General features: G+C 36.2%; 1 protein-coding gene across 1 annotated transcript; it reads left to right on the top strand.

The window, feature by feature from the left end:
- Positions 1-11: 11 nt before the first annotated feature.
- On the top strand, positions 12-24,023 carry LOC138309099 (lysophospholipid acyltransferase 2-like). Its single transcript, XM_069250239.1, has 12 exons — positions 12-151; positions 2,800-2,945; positions 3,403-3,573; positions 4,725-4,835; positions 5,139-5,274; positions 11,931-11,972; positions 12,235-12,325; positions 13,028-13,129; positions 13,690-13,793; positions 14,436-14,636; positions 19,885-20,036; positions 20,719-24,023. The coding sequence occupies exons 1-12, from the start codon at positions 71-73 to the stop codon at positions 20,819-20,821; spliced, it is 1,440 nt and encodes a 479-aa protein (XP_069106340.1). The 5' UTR covers positions 12-70; the 3' UTR covers positions 20,822-24,023.

A 24,023-nucleotide genomic window follows, 5' to 3' on the forward strand; every position in this document is an offset into this window, starting at 1 on the left:
CTGCTCCGGTCCATGTTTAGGCATCTTTATCACAGAGGAAATACCAGGAACTTCCAGGAGCACGTGAGATATGGTTCAAGTTGGCCAGTTTTATCAGGGGTCGGGGCTTCTACAGCCGCTGTCGGACATCGTTGGGTTACCGCTTGACCAGGTGAGAAATTTTACTGATAACCTCGTGGCCTACTGGCTCTGGGGTCTCTCCGCTCACTAGGCCTTGACTTACTGCATGGCCTATTTTAGTTCAATGACTCGCCTGCGCTATTTGACTCATGGGTTCTAGGGGAAAGTAGTCAAATTTCGGACGGATTCAAATTTCGGACAGTAATTAGAAAATACTTAAAAAACTCATGAAATAGTCCAGATATTTAATAAAAAGTCATTGTAACTGACCTATGCTTTACTTTCAAATTGGAAATTAACAAGATTGAAGAACAGATATGTGAGCATTATATTTTGTATTGTAAGTTTGAATGTGAATATGTGACTGCGACCTTTCCTGCGGTTGAATATACAAAAATGAACTGGTCAAATGACACAATATGGAACTCCATGTCAAACATGTCTTATTCAGTGTGTTCATTAAACTTTTTTTTTTGTTTTGTTTAAACACATCCTTTTATTGTATTTTGAGTAAAAAATAAACAATACAGTGGGAATTGTATCACTATACCTATATAAAGTTTGGTGTCCGAAATTTGAACACCCATTACTAATATGAAAATTTCCTTATTTGGAACAGTCCAAATTAATCGATAAATACTTAAATATTGTTCAATTTTCGTAACATTTGTAAAGTTCTAAATGGATTTTAGTAATTCAGAGCTTTCCTTAGTTATAAAATTAATAAAAAAGTAGAAGTAGTAACTAAGGTAACCAGTTATATCCTAGAAATAAAAGTGCAAGTAGACAAGGGAACATGTTTATCAGCTAAAACCTTTAAGGGTTCTTACACATTGAGCCCAAAAATCTGGGTATATATGATGAAAGTTACAAAAGATATATATTATATTAACTAAACAAACTCAACAAACTTTTTATTTCAATGCATATACATTTGCTCACATGAAATTTATGATTATGTAACAATATATATGTTTTATATGAAAATCATACTTATTTTAATTGGTTTGTAATTGCTGTCCGAAATTTGAACACCCTATGTCCGAATTAAAGAACACCCCTGTCTGAAATTCGAACAGCTATACATTGCTGATTACTTTTGCCTGGTATAACACAAATTTAGTATCTGTGTCGAGTTTCAAGTGATAAATGCAAGAAAAGAAAATTCTCTTTCTGCTCATACCTCAGTTGTAGGGGTATGTGGCTAGGTTTCAAGCATACAAAGATTTTACTATTAAGGTGTCCGAAATTTGACTACTTTCCCCTAGTCATCAACGTTTTCCATTTGCGACTTTAGTAAAACTCGAGAAATTTAGATCTACAAGAAAAAAGGCCTAAATAAAAGTATTTCCTTATCGTTTGAATATTGAATAAGCATTCAGCATAATATTTAGACGATAAGGAACTAATCTAATTTAGTTTTTCATCTGTAATTTTTGTAAATATAATAATATGTCCTGTTGAGATTTGACTCTATATTTTGAGTTTGAGTTTGAATGGTGTACACCATCCTAGATACTCCAGGGGTTCCAATCTCCTAAACTCTACACACCCCTGGACTATCTCATTGTAAAATTGAGGGCTGCTCAGCGAAAAACATTTGACCGATCACAGGCCAGCAAAGATTTCCTGTGAAGACTACAGAGAGAATGACGGCACATCAAAAATAGTCGACCACAGTGTACCATATACGTCTCTCCTGATGTACATCAAAGGACTTTATATCTGTTCTGTTCTGTTGCCCCCAGTTTTACTATGAGATAGTCCAGGGGGTGTAGAGATCGTAGGTGATCGGAACCCATGGAGTATCGAGGATGAGTGTACACTAGTCGACTACTATCATATGTTGATTATGCATGTACCGTACTTTCAATAAAATGAAAATATATTTCATTCTCAATCATAATTACATGTCACATTTGTAAATTTATCTCAGTTATTAAGATATACTGAAGAGATCTAACAATGAAGAACAAAGATCTGTAAAGAAAAAAAAAATCAATAAATCGTGCCATTTTAATTTTTGAATTATAATTTTTAAGTTGATGACTAACTAAGTTGGTCAAATCAGCATCCAGCTTATAAAAACTAATATTGTAAAATTGGAGTTCAAGCCTAAATGCTACATTTTCCTAAACTCCTTTTATAAAATTGGTGCCCAGCTTCATACCCATGATTGTGGTATTTCGTATTTGCATATTACAGAGTTATCTGCCCTTGGGGGTAGGTATTAATTGTGACGTCACATATTTATGAGCGAAACATAATACTTTTCTGAGAAAACGACGTGAATTGCACACACAAATAAAGACGTCACAATGGATACCTACCCGCAAGGGAGCTAACTCTGTAATATGCAAAGACGGAATAAGGTCTCATCAGTTATCCCCTGTCTTTGAAGGCAAAGATTATGAGAAAAGGTAGAGGTACAGTGTGGGACTGGCCTCAGGGTCAAGTGTCATCGATGAGGTAGAATGCTGGCTTACTAGTAACTCATTCACCCCTAAACATTCGGAATGAACTGTTCCGTCCTTTGAACTAGAAGAGCTCAAAAGTATCTTCAGGGGTAAATGGTAACAAAGGAGAAAAAGTAGTTGCCAGTCAGGAGTTCAAATAAAGGACGCCTGTTACAATGTGATAATAATATAAGCTAACAAGATACTTTATATTCTTTGACAGATAAACTACTTGTCATGCAATGCCGTGGCATTTTTTTGCGCCATTCAGATGAGGAAAAGGCTCCCGGGATCTATAGAAAATAGCCAACAGAGACTCATTATAGAACTATGTATAGGGCTGCTCCTCTCTGTGTTCTGCTTCGGATAGTAAGTATCCTAACTCATTTTGTGGCTGAGATGGTGGTCTAACGTATATTCCCATAATAAAATCTTCTCAAAGTTTGAAACTCATAATATATATCGTGTGGGGCAGTTACCAGGTACTGACTGTAGGTTGGTGGATATTCTCTGCATATTCTGGCCTTTCTTGAAATAAAAACAATATAAACCAAAATCACTATGCATGGTGTTTTATGGGATCTTTATGTATATAAGAAAAATTGATAGACATGATCATGTATTCTACCTTATTATACATTAACAGCCAAATTATCCACATGATCATGTATTCCACCTTATATATTTACAGCCAAATTATCCACATGATCTTGCATGCTACCTTATATATTTACAGCCAAATTATCCACATGATCATGTATTCTACCTTATATATTTACAGCCAAATTATCCACATGATCATGTATTCTACCTTATATATTTATAGCCAAATTATCCACATGATTATGTATTCTACCATCCCTTACCTGCTGATGTTGTATGGACCGAGAGAATCGTTCCATAAGATGGTCTTCGCTGTTGTGATGGGGTATGCGTCTGTGATGCATCTGTACCGTCTGTACTACGACTTTTTCGGCTTCTCATTGGATGTGACAGGGTAAGATATACTCTGTGTTTGCATATTACAGAGTTATCTGCCCTTGCGGGTAGGTTTTGATTGTGGCTGTCATTTGTTTGCAACCGTAACATCATACTTTTCAGGGAAAACGACCTGAATTGCGCTCACAAAATAACGACGTAACAATCAATACCTACCCACAAGGGAGCTAACTCTGTAATGTGCAAAGACGGAATATTAACTAAGAGTAATTTACCTATTGTATTTGATCTGATGATGTTTTTGCATTTCACTGAGTTATCTGTTTTTGTGCACAGGTATTAATTCTTACCATACAGACGATACACAGGCAATATTTCTTCACATGAAATTTTTTCACGTAAAGAAAATATTTATGTGAAATATTTCTGTACTGCACAGTTTTACAGTATTGATTAAAATATTTTTTAGGTAGTTTGGAAATGGTGTTGTTAAACTCACATGTATAGTCCAGCAATCAATACTTACCCACAAGGGCAGATAACTCTTAAATGTGCAACTACAGAATAATATATCTTTGAATATATAACAGACTTATCCCCTTTGCACGAAAATATTGATAGTGATGTTATTATTGTGTGTGCAGACTTCATGTAATTTTCTCAGAAAAATATCACATTACACTCACAAATAGTCATGACATCACTACCTACCCATAAGGGTAGATAACTCTTTAATGTACAAAGATAGAATTACCGGTTATTACAGACATCACAAAAGTTGAAAAAGAAAAATTGCTGGACATTCGGACCGGCGAGGACTGTGAGTAAGCCGGACCGAACAAGATTTTGCCAAACCAAACATTAGATAATGTGAATTTTTTAAGTAAACATGATTTCCTGCTATTAGTATCCAGGCAGCTGTTTTCGTGATTATCTTATGCAGTTTACATTTTTGCCAGGTTCAGCAGCTGCGTAATACTTCAATACTTCAAATACTTAAATAGGCGGTCCGAGTCAAATCGTCCAAGATGAATGCCAAAGTCCCCATATTGAAAAACATATTTAATTCAACAAAGTTCAAATTCCTATCCTACTTTTGTCTTTTACCAATGTTGTCTTATGATCGTTAAGGCCCTTGGGCCTTATTTTTATGATAAGTTAAAGTAGTTTCAGAATTTTGAATTTTTTTCATTTTTTATTTTGTTACAGGCCATTGATGTTGATGACACAGAAATGTACAAGTGTGGCATTCGCTCTTCACGATGGAACGGAGAAAGATGAAAGCAAGTTGACAGAAGATCAGAAGAAAATGTGCATAAAGTAAGCTATAATTAGTAACAAACATTTTTATTAATTTAACATTATGTTTGTTCTTTTACCTCTTCACCCCAGAAAATGCTTTTGAACTCTTCTTATTCTAAGACTAGAACATTTCATTTTGTTCATTTTGACATCGCAGGGGTGTTAAGTTATAAGTTACCCAAGAAACCCTTAATATTTATGACAATTGATACTTACTTGTAAGGGCAAATGCTGATATGCAATTTAAATAGAAAATTTTTAATGCTAGTACCACAATATTTTCAACGTTGTACGGTAAATTGAGGTTGTGTTTATCTACAGGAAGACCCCAGACATGCTGTCCTACTTCAGCTACATCTTCTGTTTCCATGGTGTCATGGCAGGACCACTCGTGTTCTACGCTGATTACATACAGTTTATCAATGGAGAAAACCTCAAGGTTTCTAAGCCTGAAAATGTGAGTATGCATACATGCCATATTTTTCTAGGGGTGGTAAGGGAGATTGATAACCATTTCAAGGGATTTTGGTCTCAAATAAGAGAGGTATATGCGCGACATATATGAACATTTGCTTGCTTTGCTTTTTGGAACACAGCATTGGTCAGAGTGTAGCTGAAACAGCCTGCATTCATATTGAATTTTACAAAAATAAAGGAATGTGTGGCTTTTTAATATATCTTTCACAATAACGGATAATTAACTTAAATTAAGTTCTTAAATTAACAAGAGCTTAATTAAGAAAATACAGAGAATTGTTACAGTAGTATTCAAAATGTATTTTAATCTGAGAGAGAAGTAAAGTAAATTTCTTTTTAATTTGATATATTTAAATTCAGTTATTAATGATAATTTTTTATTATTAACATATTTTTTCTAAAAATAAAATCACAACGAAATTCTAAAAAAAATGTACTTTTTCCATTTTTAAAAACGTGATTATTAGGAAATCCGGAAATTCTATAAAACCCGGATCATCTATTACAATTTATACCAAAAAAGGGCGACCATTACGATTGCAAAGCTTGTGACATCCATCAGATATAGATAGGCCTATTTTAACATTAAAAACGTGAGTAAATCATTTACAGTTGTAAGCAGTATTTGTTTTGTAGTAATGCTCATAAAATTTATTGAAAGGCCAGCTGATTGTTTTCTAGGCAGCCGATCAGCTGCTTGACTTCAGTTTACGTAACACACAGATGTGAGTGAAAGTGACACCACAAGCCAAGTAGGCCATGGGCTAGGAGGGTCCCACATGCACCCCCCCCCCCCCCCCCAAACCTCCGAACCAATATTTTTCTGAACCCTTATGACCCACTGATCACAAATCAAAATGTTAACATTGCATAAGTTGGGATGAACTTCCGGTTATGACGTCATCAAGATGGCCGCCATCTCGAATTTGACTAAAAATTGAAAAATAGTCATAACATTGACATTTTTCAACCGAAGTAGACAAATGAGGTATCAAAATGACCACAATAGAACAACAAATACATGTCAGGACCAAATAATCCAATATATGTAGTGATTTGAACGCAGGAAATGAAAAAATACGAAATTTTAAGCTCAAAAATGGAGATTTTTCAGCAAATTTTTCATATTTGGCTTGACGCAGCAAAAACGTTTCCCAACTGCAAACTATTATTTCTAATAAGTTTTTTGACCACTTATCTATCAGTTTAAGCAACAAAAATAACAAAAACCAATGTTAACATCGTATAAAATCCGGTTATGACGTCATCAAAATGGCCACCATCTCGAAATTCAATGAAAAATGAAAAATAGTCATAACATTGACATTTTTCGACTGAAGTAGACAAATGAGGTATCAAAATGACCACAATAGAACAACAAATACATGTCAGGACCAAATAATCCAATATATGTAGTGATTTGAACTCAGGAAATGAAAAAAATACGATTTTAACCTCAAAAATGGTAATTTTTCAGCATTTTTTTTTCATATTTGGCTTGACGCAGCAATATTGTTTCCAAACAACAAATTATTATTCGTAATCAGTTATTTGACCTCTTATCAATCAGTTAAAAACAACAACAACAACAACAAAAATAGAAATGCAAAAGAGAATTGTTGTTATACCATCATTTGGTTTACAAAACATCACCGGATGCGGCATATGATTGTTATTTTTTTCCAAACCACTGACACTACAGTTTCCTGGTGTCTCGGAATTTCCTGATTATAACATTGACTATTGACGATTTATATCTTAACAAATTTGAATTTAAAGTTGGCTGAATATCTAAGTAGGACTTCAAAATAATTCATTTTCATGTTGGAAATATTGTAGACTAGTAGTCTCTCAAACTGAATTATTACAGCAAACCGCCAACTAATAGCTATAGGGTATCAAATTAAAATTCCGCTAATACCATGACACTTTTCGAAACATGTTGTGTCTTTTAGAACGAGCACATCCATTATTTACTTCCTGTGTATAACGGTAGGAAATATAAGATGGTTACTACAGTGTCACATATTTCTTTCACTAGTTCTTAATGATAATCATTTTCGTTGTGCGTGCTTTCTCGCCAGAGTGTCGTCTTCGACCTCGATGACCTGATGTGACATTACATTATCGGGTTACCATCGTGGTTCTAACTTGTCAACCGTCCATGATATAACATCAGAAACATCGGATTCAGGGATGTTGGAGCTCTTCCTCTTTCCTACCTAGTTTCACCTAGATTCACATATCGTATATGATGTTCCAGACTTCCCCGGCATTATGGAAAAGACACCAGATCCACATTCTGTGGAGGGTTGGGTTGGTTCTCCTTAATTCGTATGAAGCACAATTCCTCATTCTTGTGAACCTCAGTAACCATAGATGGCACAGGTGGATTCTTTGAGGTCATAGATGAGGTCTGCAGTGAAGTTTCACTCTTTGCCAAGTCTGGAAAGCACTGTAGAGAACTTTTTACTTGAGAGTCTTCAATGTTCCCTTTACGCATACACCAGATGTGACACAACCAGCACCTTCAAGGGAGTGGGAAAAGTCAGACCAATGAAAAGCATTTAACATTTATGGCCTCATTAATGACCTCAATTATATCACCTGTGCCATTTATGGTTGCACGAGGGTCCACACGATTGATGAATAGTACTTCATACGAATTATGGAGCTATGCGCTAAGGAGAACTAATGAATGTGGATCTGGTGGAATTCCCATTATGCCAAAGAAGTCTGAAACAGCATATATGTACGATATGTTAGAATCTGAAAGAGATCCCACATCCCTGAACCTGTTGTTCCTGATATGAACTCTTGCCATGGATGGGTCATAAAAGAAGACAGGCTAGAACAACACTGGCAATGTAGTGTCACATCAGCTCATCGACATCGAAGACGACGCTCTGACTTTCAACGAATTGGATACCGATATCTCGATAACTCTGATTCGGACTGCATGTGCCAGCTACCAGATATGCCGAGTCTCTTCAGTGGATAGTGCAGTGAGGCGAGAAAGCACGCACAATGATAATGGTTATCATTGAGAACCAGTGAAAGACACATTTGACACTGTAGTAACCATCCTACATTTTGCTTATGCTATGCACAGAAAATAAACAATGAATCTGCTCATTTTCAAAGACACAAACGTTTTTGAAACTGTTAATGATATTAACGGAAACACAAGCTTAGCTTAGGTTACATTTGTTACGCTATCATTAGGCGTTGTGCTATAATAATTATTTTTGAGGCGCTGCTAATCTACACAATTGAGGGTATAACAATAATTCTTTTTTGCATTCCTGTATATTTTTGTTGTTGTTGTTTTTACGATTGATAGGAGTTTAAATAACTGATTACGAGTAATAATTTGTTGTTGGGAAACATTTTTGCTGCGTCAAGCCAAGTATGAAAAATTTGCTGAAAAATCACCATTTTTGAGCTTAAAATCTTATTTTTTTCATTTCTTGCGTACAAATCACTACATATATTGATTATTTGGTCCTGATATGTATTTGTTGTTCTATTGTGGTCATTTTGATACCTCATTTGTCTACTTCAGTTGAAAAATATCAGTGTTATGACTATTTTGTATTTTTCAGTGAAATTCGATATGGTGGCCATTTTGATGACGTCATAACCGAGATTTATACGATGTTAATATTGTTTTTTGTTGTTTTTGTTGCTTAAACTGATTGATAAGTGGTCAAAAAATTATTAGAAATAATAGTTTGCTGTTGGGAAACATTTCTGCTGCGTCAAGCTAAATATGAAAAAAATTGCTGAAAAATCTCCGTTTTTGAGGTTAAAATCAGATTTGTTCATTTCCTGCGTAGAAATCACTACATATATTGGATTTTTTGGTCCTGATATGTGTATTTGTTTGTTCTATTGTGGTCATTTTGATACCTCATTTGTCTACTTCGGTTAAAAAATGTCAATGACTATTTTTTTTTTATTTTTAGTCTAATTCGAGATGGCGGCCATCTTGATGATGTCATAACCGGAAGTTCATCCCAACTTATGCAATGTTAACATTTTGATTTGTGATCAGTGGGTCATAAGGGTTCAGAAAAATATTGGTTCGGAGGTTTGGGGGGGGGGTGCATGTGGGACCCTCCTAGCCCATGGCCTAAAGGCGGAAATAGCCCAAGGCTGCTAATTAGGGCCACTCTGGTGTTGGTCAGGGGGTCAGGGAGTGGTTACCGTACACAAATATGTTGGCGAAAATAAAAAGGAGGGGTTTACGGAATACAGGAATTTAGACTCTCCTCCTGGGAGACAATAAAAGGCTTTAAAATACGGGAGGTTTTGTCTCACGCCGGGAGGTATGGCATGTATGAGTATGGTAAATAGAGATTTTTAGGTCACCTGAGACGAAGTCTCAAGTGACCTATTATAATCGCCTTTTGTCCATCGTCGTGCGTTGTCCGTCATCCCTCGTATGTCCGTAAACAATTTACATTTTCGACTTCTTCTCAGCAAAACTGCCGAAGCAATTTCAATGAAATTTTGCACAAACCTTCTAAGGCATAAGGCCAATCAAAATTGTGAATCATATGGTCCCCACCCCCCAGGGAGCTATGGGAGGGGCCAAAAGGGGTAAAATTGACTAAAATTTCAAAAATCTTCTTCTCCACTCACAGATTGTGATGGAATTAAATACTCTTCATAGATAGAAAGGTCCTAAGGTCCTTTACAAAAATTGTGAATTATATAACCCTGGGGTCTCAGGTTTCCCCTTAGGGAGGGGGTTAAGTTTACTATAGTTTATATAGGAAAAACACATTTTTGAGTATTATTTGATCATTTGTAATAGGAAATGAGTCAAATATTGTCAGAATTATCAGTATGAGATGGCCATTGAATCCTATTAACCAATTTTCCATGACTGACCCCAAGGGACCTTAGTGGCGGGGTCAAAAGGGGTCAAATAAGCTATAACTTCAAAAATCTTCTTCTGAAATTCTGGAAATGGTAGAATCACATACTCTTCATAGATGGAATGGTCTTGAGGTCCTTTACAAAAATTGTGAATTATATGACCCTGGGGTCTCATGTTTCCCTCTGGGGATGGGGGTTAAGTTTACTATAGTTTATATAGGGAAAACACATTTATGAGCATTTTTTGCTCAATTTTCATAGGAAATGAGTCAAACTTGTTAAGCCTGAGTTAACATTTTAATATTATATCTATATTGGTCCTGGTCAACCTCCTCTGGGCAGAGGGGCGGGGCCAAAATGGGCAAATAGGCTAAAACTATAAAAATCTTCTTTCTAAATACTGGAAATGGTAGAATCAAATACTCGTCATAGATGGACAGGTCTTAGGGTGTTTTATGAAAATTGTGAATTATATGACCCTGGGGTCTCAGGTTTCCCTCTGGGGAAGGGGTTAAGTTTACTGTAGTTTACATAGGGAAAACACATTTTGAGCATTATTTAGTCATTATTATAGGAAATTAGTCAATTGTAGTCAGAATCATTCCTTTGTGATGGCCATTGAATCTTTCCATGATTGATCCCCAGTGGCCTTAGGGGCGGGGCCAAAACGGGTCAAATAGGCTAAAACTTTAAAAATCTTCTTCTGAAATTCTAGAACTGGTAGAATCAAATACTCTGCATAGATGGAAAGGTCTTAAAGTCCTTTACAAAAATTGTGAATAATATGACCCTGGGGTCTCATGTTTCCCTCTGAGGAAGGGGTCAGGTTTACTTAAGTTTATATAGGAAAAACACATTTATGAATATTATTTGCCTATTTTTCATAGGAAATTAGTCAAACTGGGTTAGAATTATTAGTCTGAAATAGCATTTTAACATCATATCCATATTGGTCATGGCCGACCCCCAGGGATCAGAGGGGCGGAGCCAAAAGGGGTCAAAATGGTAATTTCAAAAATCTTCTTTTTGAATTCACAGATTTGATGGAACCAGATCCTCTCTATAGATTGAAAGGTCTTAAAGTCTTTTACAAAAAATTGTGAATTTCATGGCCTGGGATCTCAGATTTTCCCCTGGGGAGGGAATCAAATTTACTATAGTTTATATAGGATAAACACATTAAGGAACATTATTTGCTTAGTTTTCATAGGAAATTAGTCAATCTGGGTTAGAATTATTAGCCTGGGATAGCATTTTAACATCATATCCATATTGGTCCTGGCCGACCCCCAGGGGCCAGAGGGGTGGGGCCAAAAGGGGTCAAAATGGATAACATTTCAAAAATCTTTCTTCTGAATTCACAGAATTGATGGAACCAAATACATGTAATATTCATAAATTAAAAAGTCAAATTTATAAAATCACTGACTGACTTCAAGGGCCTGATGGGCAAATATATAGTGTTAATATGCATGTCTTTGTTTCATTCTGTATCTGAACTCAGGTGACCGTTAAGGCCCATGGGCCTCTTCTTTTTATAGCAGGATTTTTTGTGCTTTTTAACTAAAATAGAATTTTGGCGTGTCAAAATTTGGTATTTCTATAATACCGGTATGCTCTGTCTCTAATTTGCTCAATTATAATTGCAACTGTATAGTACACCATGATGAATGAAAAATGAAAATGGTTGTCATGATACAGGAAACCATTCTGTTACATGTTGAAATGATTTACTTATTCTTGTTTCAGGCCAATAATCATCAGATTGAAAAGCCCACGCCGAATCCAGAGGTTAGTAAAATGATAAACGAAAAGATTAAATACTTCTTGTAGATAAATAAACTTTGTCCCACCATCCTTGAATATCGATCTCACTTGCATTATTTCTTCTGTCAAGATATCATAATAAATTTTCTGCTCAGCACAGCCAATGAAAATTGCTCCAGTTTATATAACACTAGTAACATTGGAAAAACTATTACATGGACAAATCACTGGATATCAGATGGATTATGTGATGAAATTATTTCATAAATATATTGCTATTTTTTAGACGGCTATGAAGGAGACTGGATTGATTGTAGGCGTTTGTGGGGTGCTGATGTTGCTGAGCCCGATATTCTTTCCAGTATCGAAACTAGCAGGTAATGTTCAACAGGACATATACTATAAACCAGTTTTCTTTCGCAGCTATTAAATTTCTCGATTTTCATTTCATAACAAGTTCGCGAAGTTTCAAATTTACGGCTTGAATAATTGAATGGAAATTCCTATCAATAAATTGTTGTAGATGGCAATTCATGGAGATTAACTTTCGCGAATTTACTTAGCTCGCGAAATTAACAGAAGGAAATCGTGCATGGAAGAAAGTTTGTTTACAGTCATCTTAGATACTATAATTATTTTCGCGTTTTAATGCTAAACAACTTTTTTCGTGCAATGAGTAATTTCACAATTTTAGCTCACATGATTTACTGTACAATGAGTTTGAAATATTTTTGTAATTTTCAATTTTTTTAATCAAATGCAAAAATAAGTTGGTTTACTGTAATAAGATAATGTATCAATTTCAACAAATTGTATCGCTCGTATTTTTTTCTATATCATGCTAGGATGAAGGTTTGTTCACTAATGACTTTATGTTTGATTTAAAATTTGTAGATGAATTGGAAAAAAAATACATAAGACTATTATGATTTAGCTTTACCATTAAATTTTCCTGTAGGTTACTGTTTAAGAATTCTAAAACTTTAAGTTCACAGTACTTTCAGTAATTTGATTATTTTTTTTTTTTTTTTTTCACAGATGATTTTTTTTCATGTTTTTTGTTTTAATTTTTTTTACAGATGATGAGTTTCTTTATGAGACAAACATCTTGTATAGGAATCTGTATCTCCTGATCTGTGTGTCTTTAGTCCGAGCCAAATATTACTTCGCCTGGAAACTGGGTAGGTTGCTAGGGACATCACAGGGGTCTGTAAAATCAAAAGAGATTTTATAATCAAGGGGATTTGTCAAATCACAGGGGCATATAATAATGCATATATTACTGAAATCACAGGGTCAGGTGAAATTTCGTTTCTATTCATATGAAATTTTTTCTTGTTAGTTTTATTTCTTGTTAGTTTTATTTCATGGAAAAGGCTAGTAAAGACATATTGTCTGATCCAATTGCAGATGTGAAACTATTCTTAAGATATATTCTGATATTTTTTAACAAATAAAATTTTGAAATGAAAAGAGATATGAAAATCTAATATAACGGGACTTATACATGTACCTTAGATACCCGTTAACGTTAAAGTTTGGAAATAATGTCTCTAGTGGTGATGGAACATAACTCTTTGTGATATCATCTTTTGACCTCATTCCATCACTAATAGAAACATTAGTATCATGTATGTGGTACTTGAAGTAGTCCCATTTAAACTCAAATAGATTTAAACTTTCAAATTACTAAAGAAAATATCATTCCTAAGAGTAATCATATTGAGTTTGAAATTTCAAGGGGAGTTAACCAACCAGTCTGCAGGCCTCGGGTTTACTGGTTACGACGAGAACGGCAAAGAGAAGTGGGATTTGTTGAATAACGTCCATATATGGAACCTGGAGGTATGTGAACAGCTGACAATTATAATTAGAAGTTCAAAGTGATCAAATTCAATGTACACTGTATTATAAACCTTCACTGTAACATAGTTAGGAGGTATACTGGAATCAGCTAGTCTGTATGTCTGTCTGTACAAAAAAAGATTGCTAATGTTTTGTTGCTATGATAACCAGATCATATGTGCAATAGGTTTTGTAAAATGGCTAAAAACTCTGATAACTTTTGGTCAAACCTGGGCCGTTTTCGATTATACGGTTTGGCTGGTTGGACCTAGTTGTTCGTTTATTAATTAAAGACGGACCTGGTGATTTTACACTGTTTTCAGACGAGCCTTGGCAAAGCCTCACAGGCCTGTATCAAAAATTGCAGGTCGGTCAGGACTTATACTTGAAATAATTACTTTAACCAACGGTTGAACCGGTTGTTCCGAATAAACGAAAACGGCCCAGGTCAATTGTTATAACATCTTTGATTTGATAAATCACATGCTTCATAAGCAGTAACCAAGGAAACAAAATAGAGGAAATTTTGGCTGCCTAAGTCTCAGATAAGGGGTAGCTAGAAGTGTGTGTAAGGGGTGGATATTAGCTTGATTTGACTCAAGATATCAACCAAATATACAATGAAATGTTTGTGTTTTGTAGACTGCTACTAGCTTGAAGATTAACATTGACAGTTGGAACATCCAGACATTGATTTGGCTTCGTCGAACAGTATATGACCGAACACCCAAGGCCTACAATACTTTGTGTGTTTTTGTGGTCAGCGCGTGGTGGCACGGGTTCTATCCTGGATATTATCTCACATTTATAACGACGGCATTTGTCCTACTTGCCACACGACAAGTAAGTAACACTCAACAGCAGACTCAAAGGAAGCACATTTGAAACACTAATTCATTCACTGATTTTAGCTAAATAGAGGTTTCTCTGTCAAATCTTAGATATGACAGAGGGTGTCTGTTAACATTTTCAACTGGAATCCTTGACAAAATAATTACTGGAACATATATGTCTATATGACATTATGAACTCATGCGATGTATTAGCTGCAATATTGTAGCTCAAAAGACTTTTAGACAGATAATGGTGTCGTCTGTAGAGCTACAATTGATGCCTTTTACTGCTAATGGAGCAAAGTAATGATTGTGCAAATCATTATTAAAACGTCTGCATGTATTTTATCCTACTTGTTTTATATCACTTATCTACTAGGCAATAAAACTGAACTGTATAAAATATCAAATTCACATCGAGATATTATTTTTTCACATACATATATAACTATGATCATGGTCTTTAGTGAAGGAAAATTATACGGAAAGTCTATAAATTGTTAATTTGACCTCTTGTGAGCTCTACGGTAGATATTAAGAATAGTCGTTATGTTTGTTTTGGACAAAACTATATATTATATAAATGCATGTATAAGCATAAAATAATTGGAAACCTACAACAAAGTATAGAAAATTGTGCCCGAGTGATTTTCTGAGGCAGTGCTCCACTACGACATATAGGGACCATTTCGTACCCGGCCGAAGGGTATAGTGAGCTGAGTATGTATATTCGTTCTAGTGATGTAACAGTTTCATCCTTTTCTTTTGTATGTCAAAGAAAAGCTATTTATTTCTACCTTGGGGGTAAGACATCAAATCCTTAATCTTAGGGAAATTAGCAATTTTAAGCAGGACATTTTCATTGTTTCAACAACAACAACCCCAAACATTAATTACAAGAACTTTCAAAATTTATTTTCAGATTGTAAAATTAAAGATGCTCCACCGCTGACAAATGATAATTTTTCTCTATCAAAAACAGGACCAGAAAATTTAGTGTTTTTCTTCATCGACAAAAATTACTTACTTTACACCATTACCACCATTGAAAAGTCTGAGCCTCCTATAATACTTCAAGATAAAAATATTAAAAATAATTAATTGCATCAAAAAAAAAAAATTTGTGGCACTATGTCCTATATGGAATGTAGTACTGATTGCGCATGCACCAAAAAGCAAAATCAATTATGTTGTATTATTTTTTTATTAGCTCACCTGGTCCAAAGGACCGAGGTGAGCTTATGGGATACTGCAGCGTCCGGCGTCTGTCGTCCGGCGTCTGTCGTCCGGCGTCCGTCGTCCGTCAACAATCGACTTCTTCTCCATAACCGCTGGTCGGATTTCAACAAAATTTGACTGGTAGCATCCTTATGGGCTACTAACGGAAAATTGTACAAATGATTGGGCTGACCCCCCGGGGGCCTGAGGGGCGGGGTCAAAAGGGGTCAATTTGGCTATTTCCATATAAATGACTTCTTCTCTGAAACCAAGCATGGGATAGCACCCATAATGCAATGGTAGCATCCTTATAGGGTGGGGATTCAAAATTGTACAAATGATGGGGCTGACCCCCCGGGGGCCTGAGGGGCGGGGTCAAATGGGGTCAATTTGGCTATTTCCATATAAACGACTTCTTCTCTGAAACTAAGCATGAGATAGCACTCATAATGCAATTGTAGTATCGTTATAGGGTGGGGATTCAAAATTGTACAAATGATGGGGCTGACCCCCGGGGGGCCTGAGGGGCGGGGTCAAAAGGGGTCAATTTGGCTATTTCCATATAAACGACTTCTTCTCTGAAACTAAGCATGAGATAGCACTCATAATGCAATTGTAGTATTGTTATAGGGTGGGGATTCAAAATTGTACAAATGATGGGGCTGACCCCCGAGCGCCTGAGGGGCGGGGTCAAATGGGGTCAATTTGGCTATTTCCATATAAACGACTTCTTCTCTGAAACTAAGCATGAGATAGCACTCATAATGCAATTGTAGTATCGTTATAGGGTGGGGATTCAAAATTGTACAAATGATGGGGCTGACCCCCGGGGGGCCTGAGGGGCGGGGTCAAAAGCGGTCAATTTGGCTATTTCCATATAAACGACTTCTTCTCTGAAACCAAGCATGGGATAGCACCCATAATGCAATGGTAGCATCCTTATAGGGTGGGGATTCAAAATTGTACAAATAATGGGGCTGACCCCCCGGGGGCCTGAGGGGCGGGGTCAAAAGGGGCCAATTTGGCTATTTCCATATAAACGACTTCTTCTCTGAAACTAAGCATGGTATAGCACCCATAATGCAATGGTAGCATCCTTATAGGGTGAGAATTCAAAATTGCGCAAATGATAGGGCGACCCCCGGGGGTCTGAGGGGCGGGGTCAAAAGCGGTCAATTTGGCTATTTCCATATAAATGACTTCTTCTCTGCAGCTAAGCATGGTATAGCACCCATTATGCAATGGTAGCATCCTTATAGGGTGGGATTCCAAATTGTGCAAATGATGGGGCTGACCCCCCAGGGGCCTGAGGGGCGGGGTCAAAAGGGGCCAATTTGGCTATTTCCATATAAACGACTTCTTCTCTGAAACTAAGCATTGTATAGCACCCATAATGCAATGGTAGCATCCTTATAGGGTGAGAATTCAAAATTGCGCAAATGATAGGGCGACCCCCCGGGGGTCTGAGGGGCGGGGTCAAAAGCGGTCAATTTGGCTATTTCCATATAAATGATTCTTCTCTGCAACTAAGCATGGTATAGCACCCATTATGCAATGGTAGCATCCTTATAGGGTGGGGATTCCAAATTGTGCAAATGATGGGGCTGACCCCCCGGGGGCCTGAGGGGCGGGGTCAAAAGGGGTCAATTTGGCTATTTCCATATAAATGACTTCTTCTCTGCAACTAAGCATGGTATAGCACCCATAATGCAATGGTAGCATCCTTGTAGGCTGGGGATTCCAAATTGAACAAATGATAGGGCTGACCCCCCGGGACCTGAGGGGCGGGGTCAAAAGTGGTCAATTTCCATATAAATGACTTTTTCTCTGCAACTTAACATAGGGATTGCGCTCATAATGCAATGGTTACATCCTTATAGGGTTTGGATTCAAAATTTTGCAAATGAATGGGGCTGACCCCCGTGGGGGCCTGAAGGGTGGGGTCAAAAGGGGTCAATTTAGCTATTTCCATATAAACGACTTCTTCTCTGCAACTAAGAATGGAAGAGCACTTATAATGCAATGGTAGCATCCTTATAGGGTTGGGATTTGAAAATTGTACTAATGATAGGGCTTACCCCTGGCCTTAAACGGCAATATATGCGAGGTCTAAAAAGGTCAATTAGGCTACTTTTTTTCATATAAATTACTTTGTCTCTGACCTATGTATTGGATAGCCCATATTTGTATGGTATCAATAGCATCATTGTAGAGTTATTGTTGTGATTCAAAATTAAACTTTGGGAGTCAATTTTGCTTATTTTTAGAGCCCACCATCATCAGATGGTGGGCTATTCAAATCGCTTTTTGTCCGTGGTCCGTCCGTCCTTCCGTCCGTCCTTCTCCGTCCGTCCGGCCGTCCGTTAACAATTCTTGTTATTCGCTATTTCTCAGAAAGCACTGAAGGGATCTTTCTCAAATTTCATATGTAGGTTCCCCTAGGGCCCTAGTTGTGCATATTGCATTTTGGGACCAATCGGTTAACAAGATGGCCGCCAGGCAGCCATCTTGGATTTTGATACTTAAAGTTTGTTATCGCTATTTCTCAGAAAGTACTGAAGAGATCTTTCTCAAATTTCATATGTAGGTTCCCCTAGGGCCCTAGTTGTGCATATTGCATTTTGGGACCAATCGGTTAACAAGATGGCCGCCAGGCAGCCATCTTGGATTTTGATACTTAAAGTTTGTTATCGCTATTTCTCAGAAAGTACTGAAGGGATCTTTCTCAAATTTCATATGTAGGTTCCCCTAGGGCCCTAGTTGTGCATATTGCATTTTGGGACCAATCGGTTATAACAAGATGGCCGCCAGGCAGCCCATCTTGGATTTTAATACTTTAAAGTTTGTTATCGCTATTTCTCAGTAAAGTACTAAAGGGATCTTTTCTCAAATTTCATATGTAGGTTCCCCTAGGGCCCTAGTTGTGCATATTGCATTTTGGGACCAATCGGTTAACAAGATGGCCGCCAGGCAGCCATCTTGGATTTTAATACTTAAAAGTTGTTATCGCTATTTTCTCAGAAAGTACTGAAGGGATCTTTCTCAAATTTCATATGTAGGTTCCCCTAGGGCCCTAGTTGTGCAAAATGCGTTTTTTGGATCGATCGGTCAACAAAATGGCCACCAGGCAGCCATCTTGGATTTTGATAGTTAAAGATTAATATCGCTATTTCTCACAAAGTACTGAAGGGATCTTTCTCATATTTCATATGTAGGTTTCCCTAGGGCTCTTGTTGTGCATAATGCGTTTTTGGATCGATCGGTCAACAAAATGGCCGCCAGGCTGCCATCTTGGAATTTGATAGAATTAAAGTTTGTTATCGCTATTTCTCACAAAGTACTGAAGGGATCTTTCTCATATTTCATATGTAGGTTTCCCTAGGGCTCTTGTTGTGCATAATGCGTTTTTTGGATCGATCGGTCATCAAAATGGCCGCCAGGCACAGGCTGCCATCTTGGAATTTGATAGTTAAAGTTTGTTATCACTATTTCTCAGAAAGTATTGAATGAATCTGTCTCAAATTTCATATATAGGTTCCTCTATGGCCCTAGTTGTGCATATTTCGATTTGGGACCGAATCGATTTACAAGATGGCCGCCAAGGAGCCATCTTGGATTTTGATAGTTGAAGTTTGTTACTGCTATTTCTCATAAAGTACTGAAGCGATCTGTCTCAAATTTTATATGTAGTATGTTTGCACAAAGTTTGAAAAGCAGAGAAAAGATCCCTCTTTCCATTGTCAGACATAGATCATTCTTTGGTGGGCGCCAAGATCCCTCTGGGATCTCTTGTTCTAATTGTCAGATTCTTTTATTTAATTAGATATACACGATTAAACACCAATTATTGTTCAAATGATGGGTACCATTTAATGATCTGTCAGCGATGGAGCATCTTTAAAATAGGTGCATTGAAAGTATTATAAATTCTCAAACTGTTAGTTGTTTTTCGCCATGAACAAAATTTTAAAAGCTCTTCTGGATTCATCAGTAAGAAAATGATGTCACATATAACTTCAATATAAACTTTTATTTTCCAGGTGAGGAGAAACATTCGTCCATACTTCCAGAAGACGGACCAGCTGAAGGTTATCTACGACTGTATAACATTTTCTGCTACTAGAATGGCCAATGTATACTTAGCATCGGCGTTCTGTCTTCTCTCCCTAACGGCTAGCATTAAGTTGTGGATGTAAGTAGATTCAATCTGACTACTGTCTTGATGACATAGCAACACCTGGGCCGTTTTCGTTTATTCGGAACAACCGGTTCGACCGTTTGTAAAAATCATTATTTCAGGTATAAATCCTGACAGACCTGCAGTTTCTGATACAGGCCTGTGAGGGTTGTGTCAAAGCTCGTCTGAAAACGATATAATATCACCAGGTCCGTCTTTAATTCATAAACGAACAACTAGGTCCGACCAGTCAAACCGCATAATCGAAAACGGCCCTACTTGTGAGGGCAGATAACTCTTTAATATGCAAAGATGGGGGGAATATTAACATGAAGGAATGCCACTTTGAACTATAAACTGTTTGATTTAGGAGATTTGAAAGATATTTTCATTGATTATCATATTCAAATTGATACAAAAAGGTGAAAATTGTTACTAATTTAATGCACCGTTATGAATCTACAGATTAATGTAGTATCTTCCGTCAATTCAGTATTTTGTAGTAAATGCAGATAGATTATATTACACACAAAAATTGGTGAAGTGACTTTAATCAATAGGAAAACACGGAAGTCATATGATAGATATAATTATGTTTTCTGGTGGTAGCTTGGTATGAAAATCCAGTTATCTTTGAATTTAAAAAAAAATGTTTATCTATTTATTTATTTATTTATTTATTTTTGGTCTTTTTCAGATCTGTTGGATTTTATATCCATATATTTACCGTAGTAACGCTTGTCTACTTCACGTTCATTAAACCACCAAAGAAACGAGAGGAAGAGAAGAAGAAAGACTGAACTTATACAACGTATATTATTTACTGGGCCATAGTATTGTTTTTACAGTCCAGTGCATCTGTGTTGTGATTTATTGGTTTTTTTCCTGTTTTGTTTTAAGGGATATTTTTCACAACTTACAATTTTATATCCCTCTATGATCATCCTTGAAACTCTTTTAGTAATTAAGATGACATAGACAGTGATAGTAACCCCTGGAGTATCGAGGATATAACGACAGCGATAGTAACCCCTGAAGTATCGAGGATATAACGACAGCGATAGTAACCCCTGAAGTATCGAGGATATAACGACAGTGATAGTAATCCCTTGAGTATCGAGGATATAACGACAGCGATAGTAACCCCTGAAGTATCGTGGATATAACGACAGTGATAGTAATCCCTGAAGTATCGAGGATATAACGACAGTGATAGTAACCCCTTATATATTGTGGAGAAAATTGACAGTGGTAGTAACTCTTTGAGTATTAAGGATGAAAATTGACAGTGATAGTAACCCCTTATATATTGTGGAGAAAATTGACAGTGGTAGTAACCCCTTATATATTGTGGAGAAAATTGACAGTGATAGTAACCCCTTATATATTGTGGAGAAAATTGACAGTGATAGTAACCCCTTATATATTGTGGAGAAAATTGACAGTGGTAGTAACTCCTTGAGTATTAAGGATGAAATTGAGAGTGATAGTAACCCCTGAAGTACGAAGGATTCCTTATGATATGTGGGGAAGTAGAGGGGAGGGATGTTAATACTGTCATGTGTGTTCCTCAATACTCCAGGGGTTACTATCACTACTCTGTAAGTCATGTCATGTTTCGGTTCAATACAACTTGCTAATCAGGGGGAACCACCTATACAATATACATACATTATCAGCATGATTTTTGAGAGGAAAAAAATGATCTGAAGATGATCAGAGAAGGAAATATACAGTCGGAGATGTATGTAACTTGTGTGGAATATCTCATTATTGTCCAACTTGTTTTTATGTCTATTAGTTTTGTTTTTTCTGACCAAAAACTTTACTTAAAAATTTCCACCTCTATGTGGTTGTTAGTGTTTTTGATCGGATCTATTTTTGTTTTTGATACGTTAAAAGGTAAGCTGATAATGATAGAGTTTTGAATTTATCTGCCATTTTATTATCTTTTTTATTTAGGCTGTGATCAGCTGATGAAACCATTTTTATGAAATCAAAACTTCACTCTAATACACAACGGAAAGATCTGCTCAAATCCCTAGGGGCCGTGGTGGTTGAATGGTTAAGATGTCCTGACATATTACCACAAGCCCCCCCACCTCTGGGTCGCGACTTCCTATGTAGAGCAGTTACCAGGTACTGACTGCTGGTTGGTGGTTTTTCTCCAGGTTCTCTGGTTTTCCTCCACCAACAAAACTGAAAGGTTCTTACATGACCCTGACTGTTAATTGGACGTTAAACAAAACAAACCAAATGAAATTATAATCTGTGTAGTAGTAATGATAAATACTGCCAGTGTCGTATCTGAAAAGAAATAGGAAATCATCGACTGTTCATGGCCAAATCAGCTCTTGCTGTTCCTATTAATTCAGTATACAGAGGATTCCCCTTATTTCAATAGGCTATTTTCTACAAGATACAGATAGGGGTAGGTATAAAAAAAACATGAATTCTTGCTTTTCTTTGTCCAGTGAATATTAAATACATCAACAGAATTACCATACAAATAGGAAAAGACCTTTCCATCCAAATGCATTACGTTTTTTGATTTCAATGATGTAGTTTCAATGTTGATATGTGTACCGATTGCTTTTCCCCAAGTTAATATAATGATGGAGTTCCAACATATATCAGTTTAAAGGCTAACATGAAAAATTTAATAGAGCGGCAGAATAATTTGGATTATGATACTGCTGTAAAACGTGATTTTTTATTCACATATCATGGTGTAGTCATTGAAAAAAGGTCTCTGGCCCCAATTTCTCGAAACAAACTTAAGTCAAAAACTGACTGAAGTCATAAATTTTCATATAAGTTACATAAGGAGAAAAACTTAAGTTTTGACTTAAGTCTGCATTAAAGTTTCGAGAAATCGGTGCCTGATCTGGTATTCTGATATTCAAGATAGAAGGAGATTTTTTGATGAATTTAGGAAACTTATATAGATTCTACACTGCCGTCAAATGATAATTTTATCTATGAAAAACAGGAGCAGAGTTTTTTTCTTTAATTAGCTAAAGCTACTTACTTTGTGCTATTACCTTCATAAAAAAAATGTATTAATGAGAGTGCAAAAATGTAACCTGCAATTAATAAATCTTATCTATTTTGAGATCTTATCCCCATATTTCTAATCTGTTTGGGAAAAAATGTTTGTGATTTAACTTTTTTTTACTCTGCCTGTGGACAGCTTTGGGACTGATTAAAGGAATAATATCCATTAATCTACCCTTTAATTATTTGAATTTACCACAGGGACCTGGCACAATTTTGTTACGAACAGAATATATATGTATATGTTATATCATCTATAATATCACATATATATACTGTTGGTAAAAAAATTGTGCCAGGTCCAAGTGGAATTTACAAGTAAAAAATAACCTCAGCTTCTCAATTCTTCACATAGTACTTATTGAATGATGTACTTACAGTTGATAAATGACAGCTATACTGTTTATTGTACTGATGGTTCTATCAAAGTACTGAAGGTACTTATCATGTCAAAGTTCTGATGGTTCTATCAAAGTACTGAATACTTATAGGACATATTTATTAGGACAAAATGGGAGATATATTATTTTAGATTGGATTCTTATTCTTTAATTTCTTCAATGAAAATGGGACTAATTTACGTATCACGTGATACCTGGTAAGGTATGTGTTGGACTATTCTTTCTATTGGTGATGCAATGATGTCAGAAGAAGATATTCTGCGCTATCATACTTTTCAGCGGGAAGATTGAAAAAAGTTACGTTCCATCACCACTGGAGATATTAGTACTGCACAAGCATTATAGGGTATCACCTGGTACATGAATTAGTCATATTAATCCATAATAGTCTGAGGTTATGAAGTATATCAAACAATGATATGATTATGGCGTAATTTGGGGAACATCTGTAATGGTTCCCATTACTATCAGTACTTGTTATACTAGTTTTTTAAGGTAGCAATAAAATTTTATTTGTAAAGGAGAAAACTTTACGTAAATGATA

Source organism: Argopecten irradians, chromosome 15 (genome assembly GCF_041381155.1).
Source record: "Argopecten irradians isolate NY chromosome 15, Ai_NY, whole genome shotgun sequence".
In the NCBI taxonomy this organism is placed as follows: domain Eukaryota; kingdom Metazoa; phylum Mollusca; class Bivalvia; order Pectinida; family Pectinidae; genus Argopecten; species Argopecten irradians.

Coding starts and splice junctions, on each gene's coding strand:
- LOC138309099 (XM_069250239.1), top strand. CDS start 71: ATGGTTCAAGTTGGCCAGTTTTATCAGGGGTCGGGGCTTCTACAGCCG. Junction 5,275..11,930: donor AGGTTTCTAAGCCTGAAAAT/GTGAGTATGCAT, acceptor TTCTTGTTTCAG/GCCAATAATCATCAGATTGA. Junction 11,973..12,234: donor AGCCCACGCCGAATCCAGAG/GTTAGTAAAATG, acceptor GCTATTTTTTAG/ACGGCTATGAAGGAGACTGG.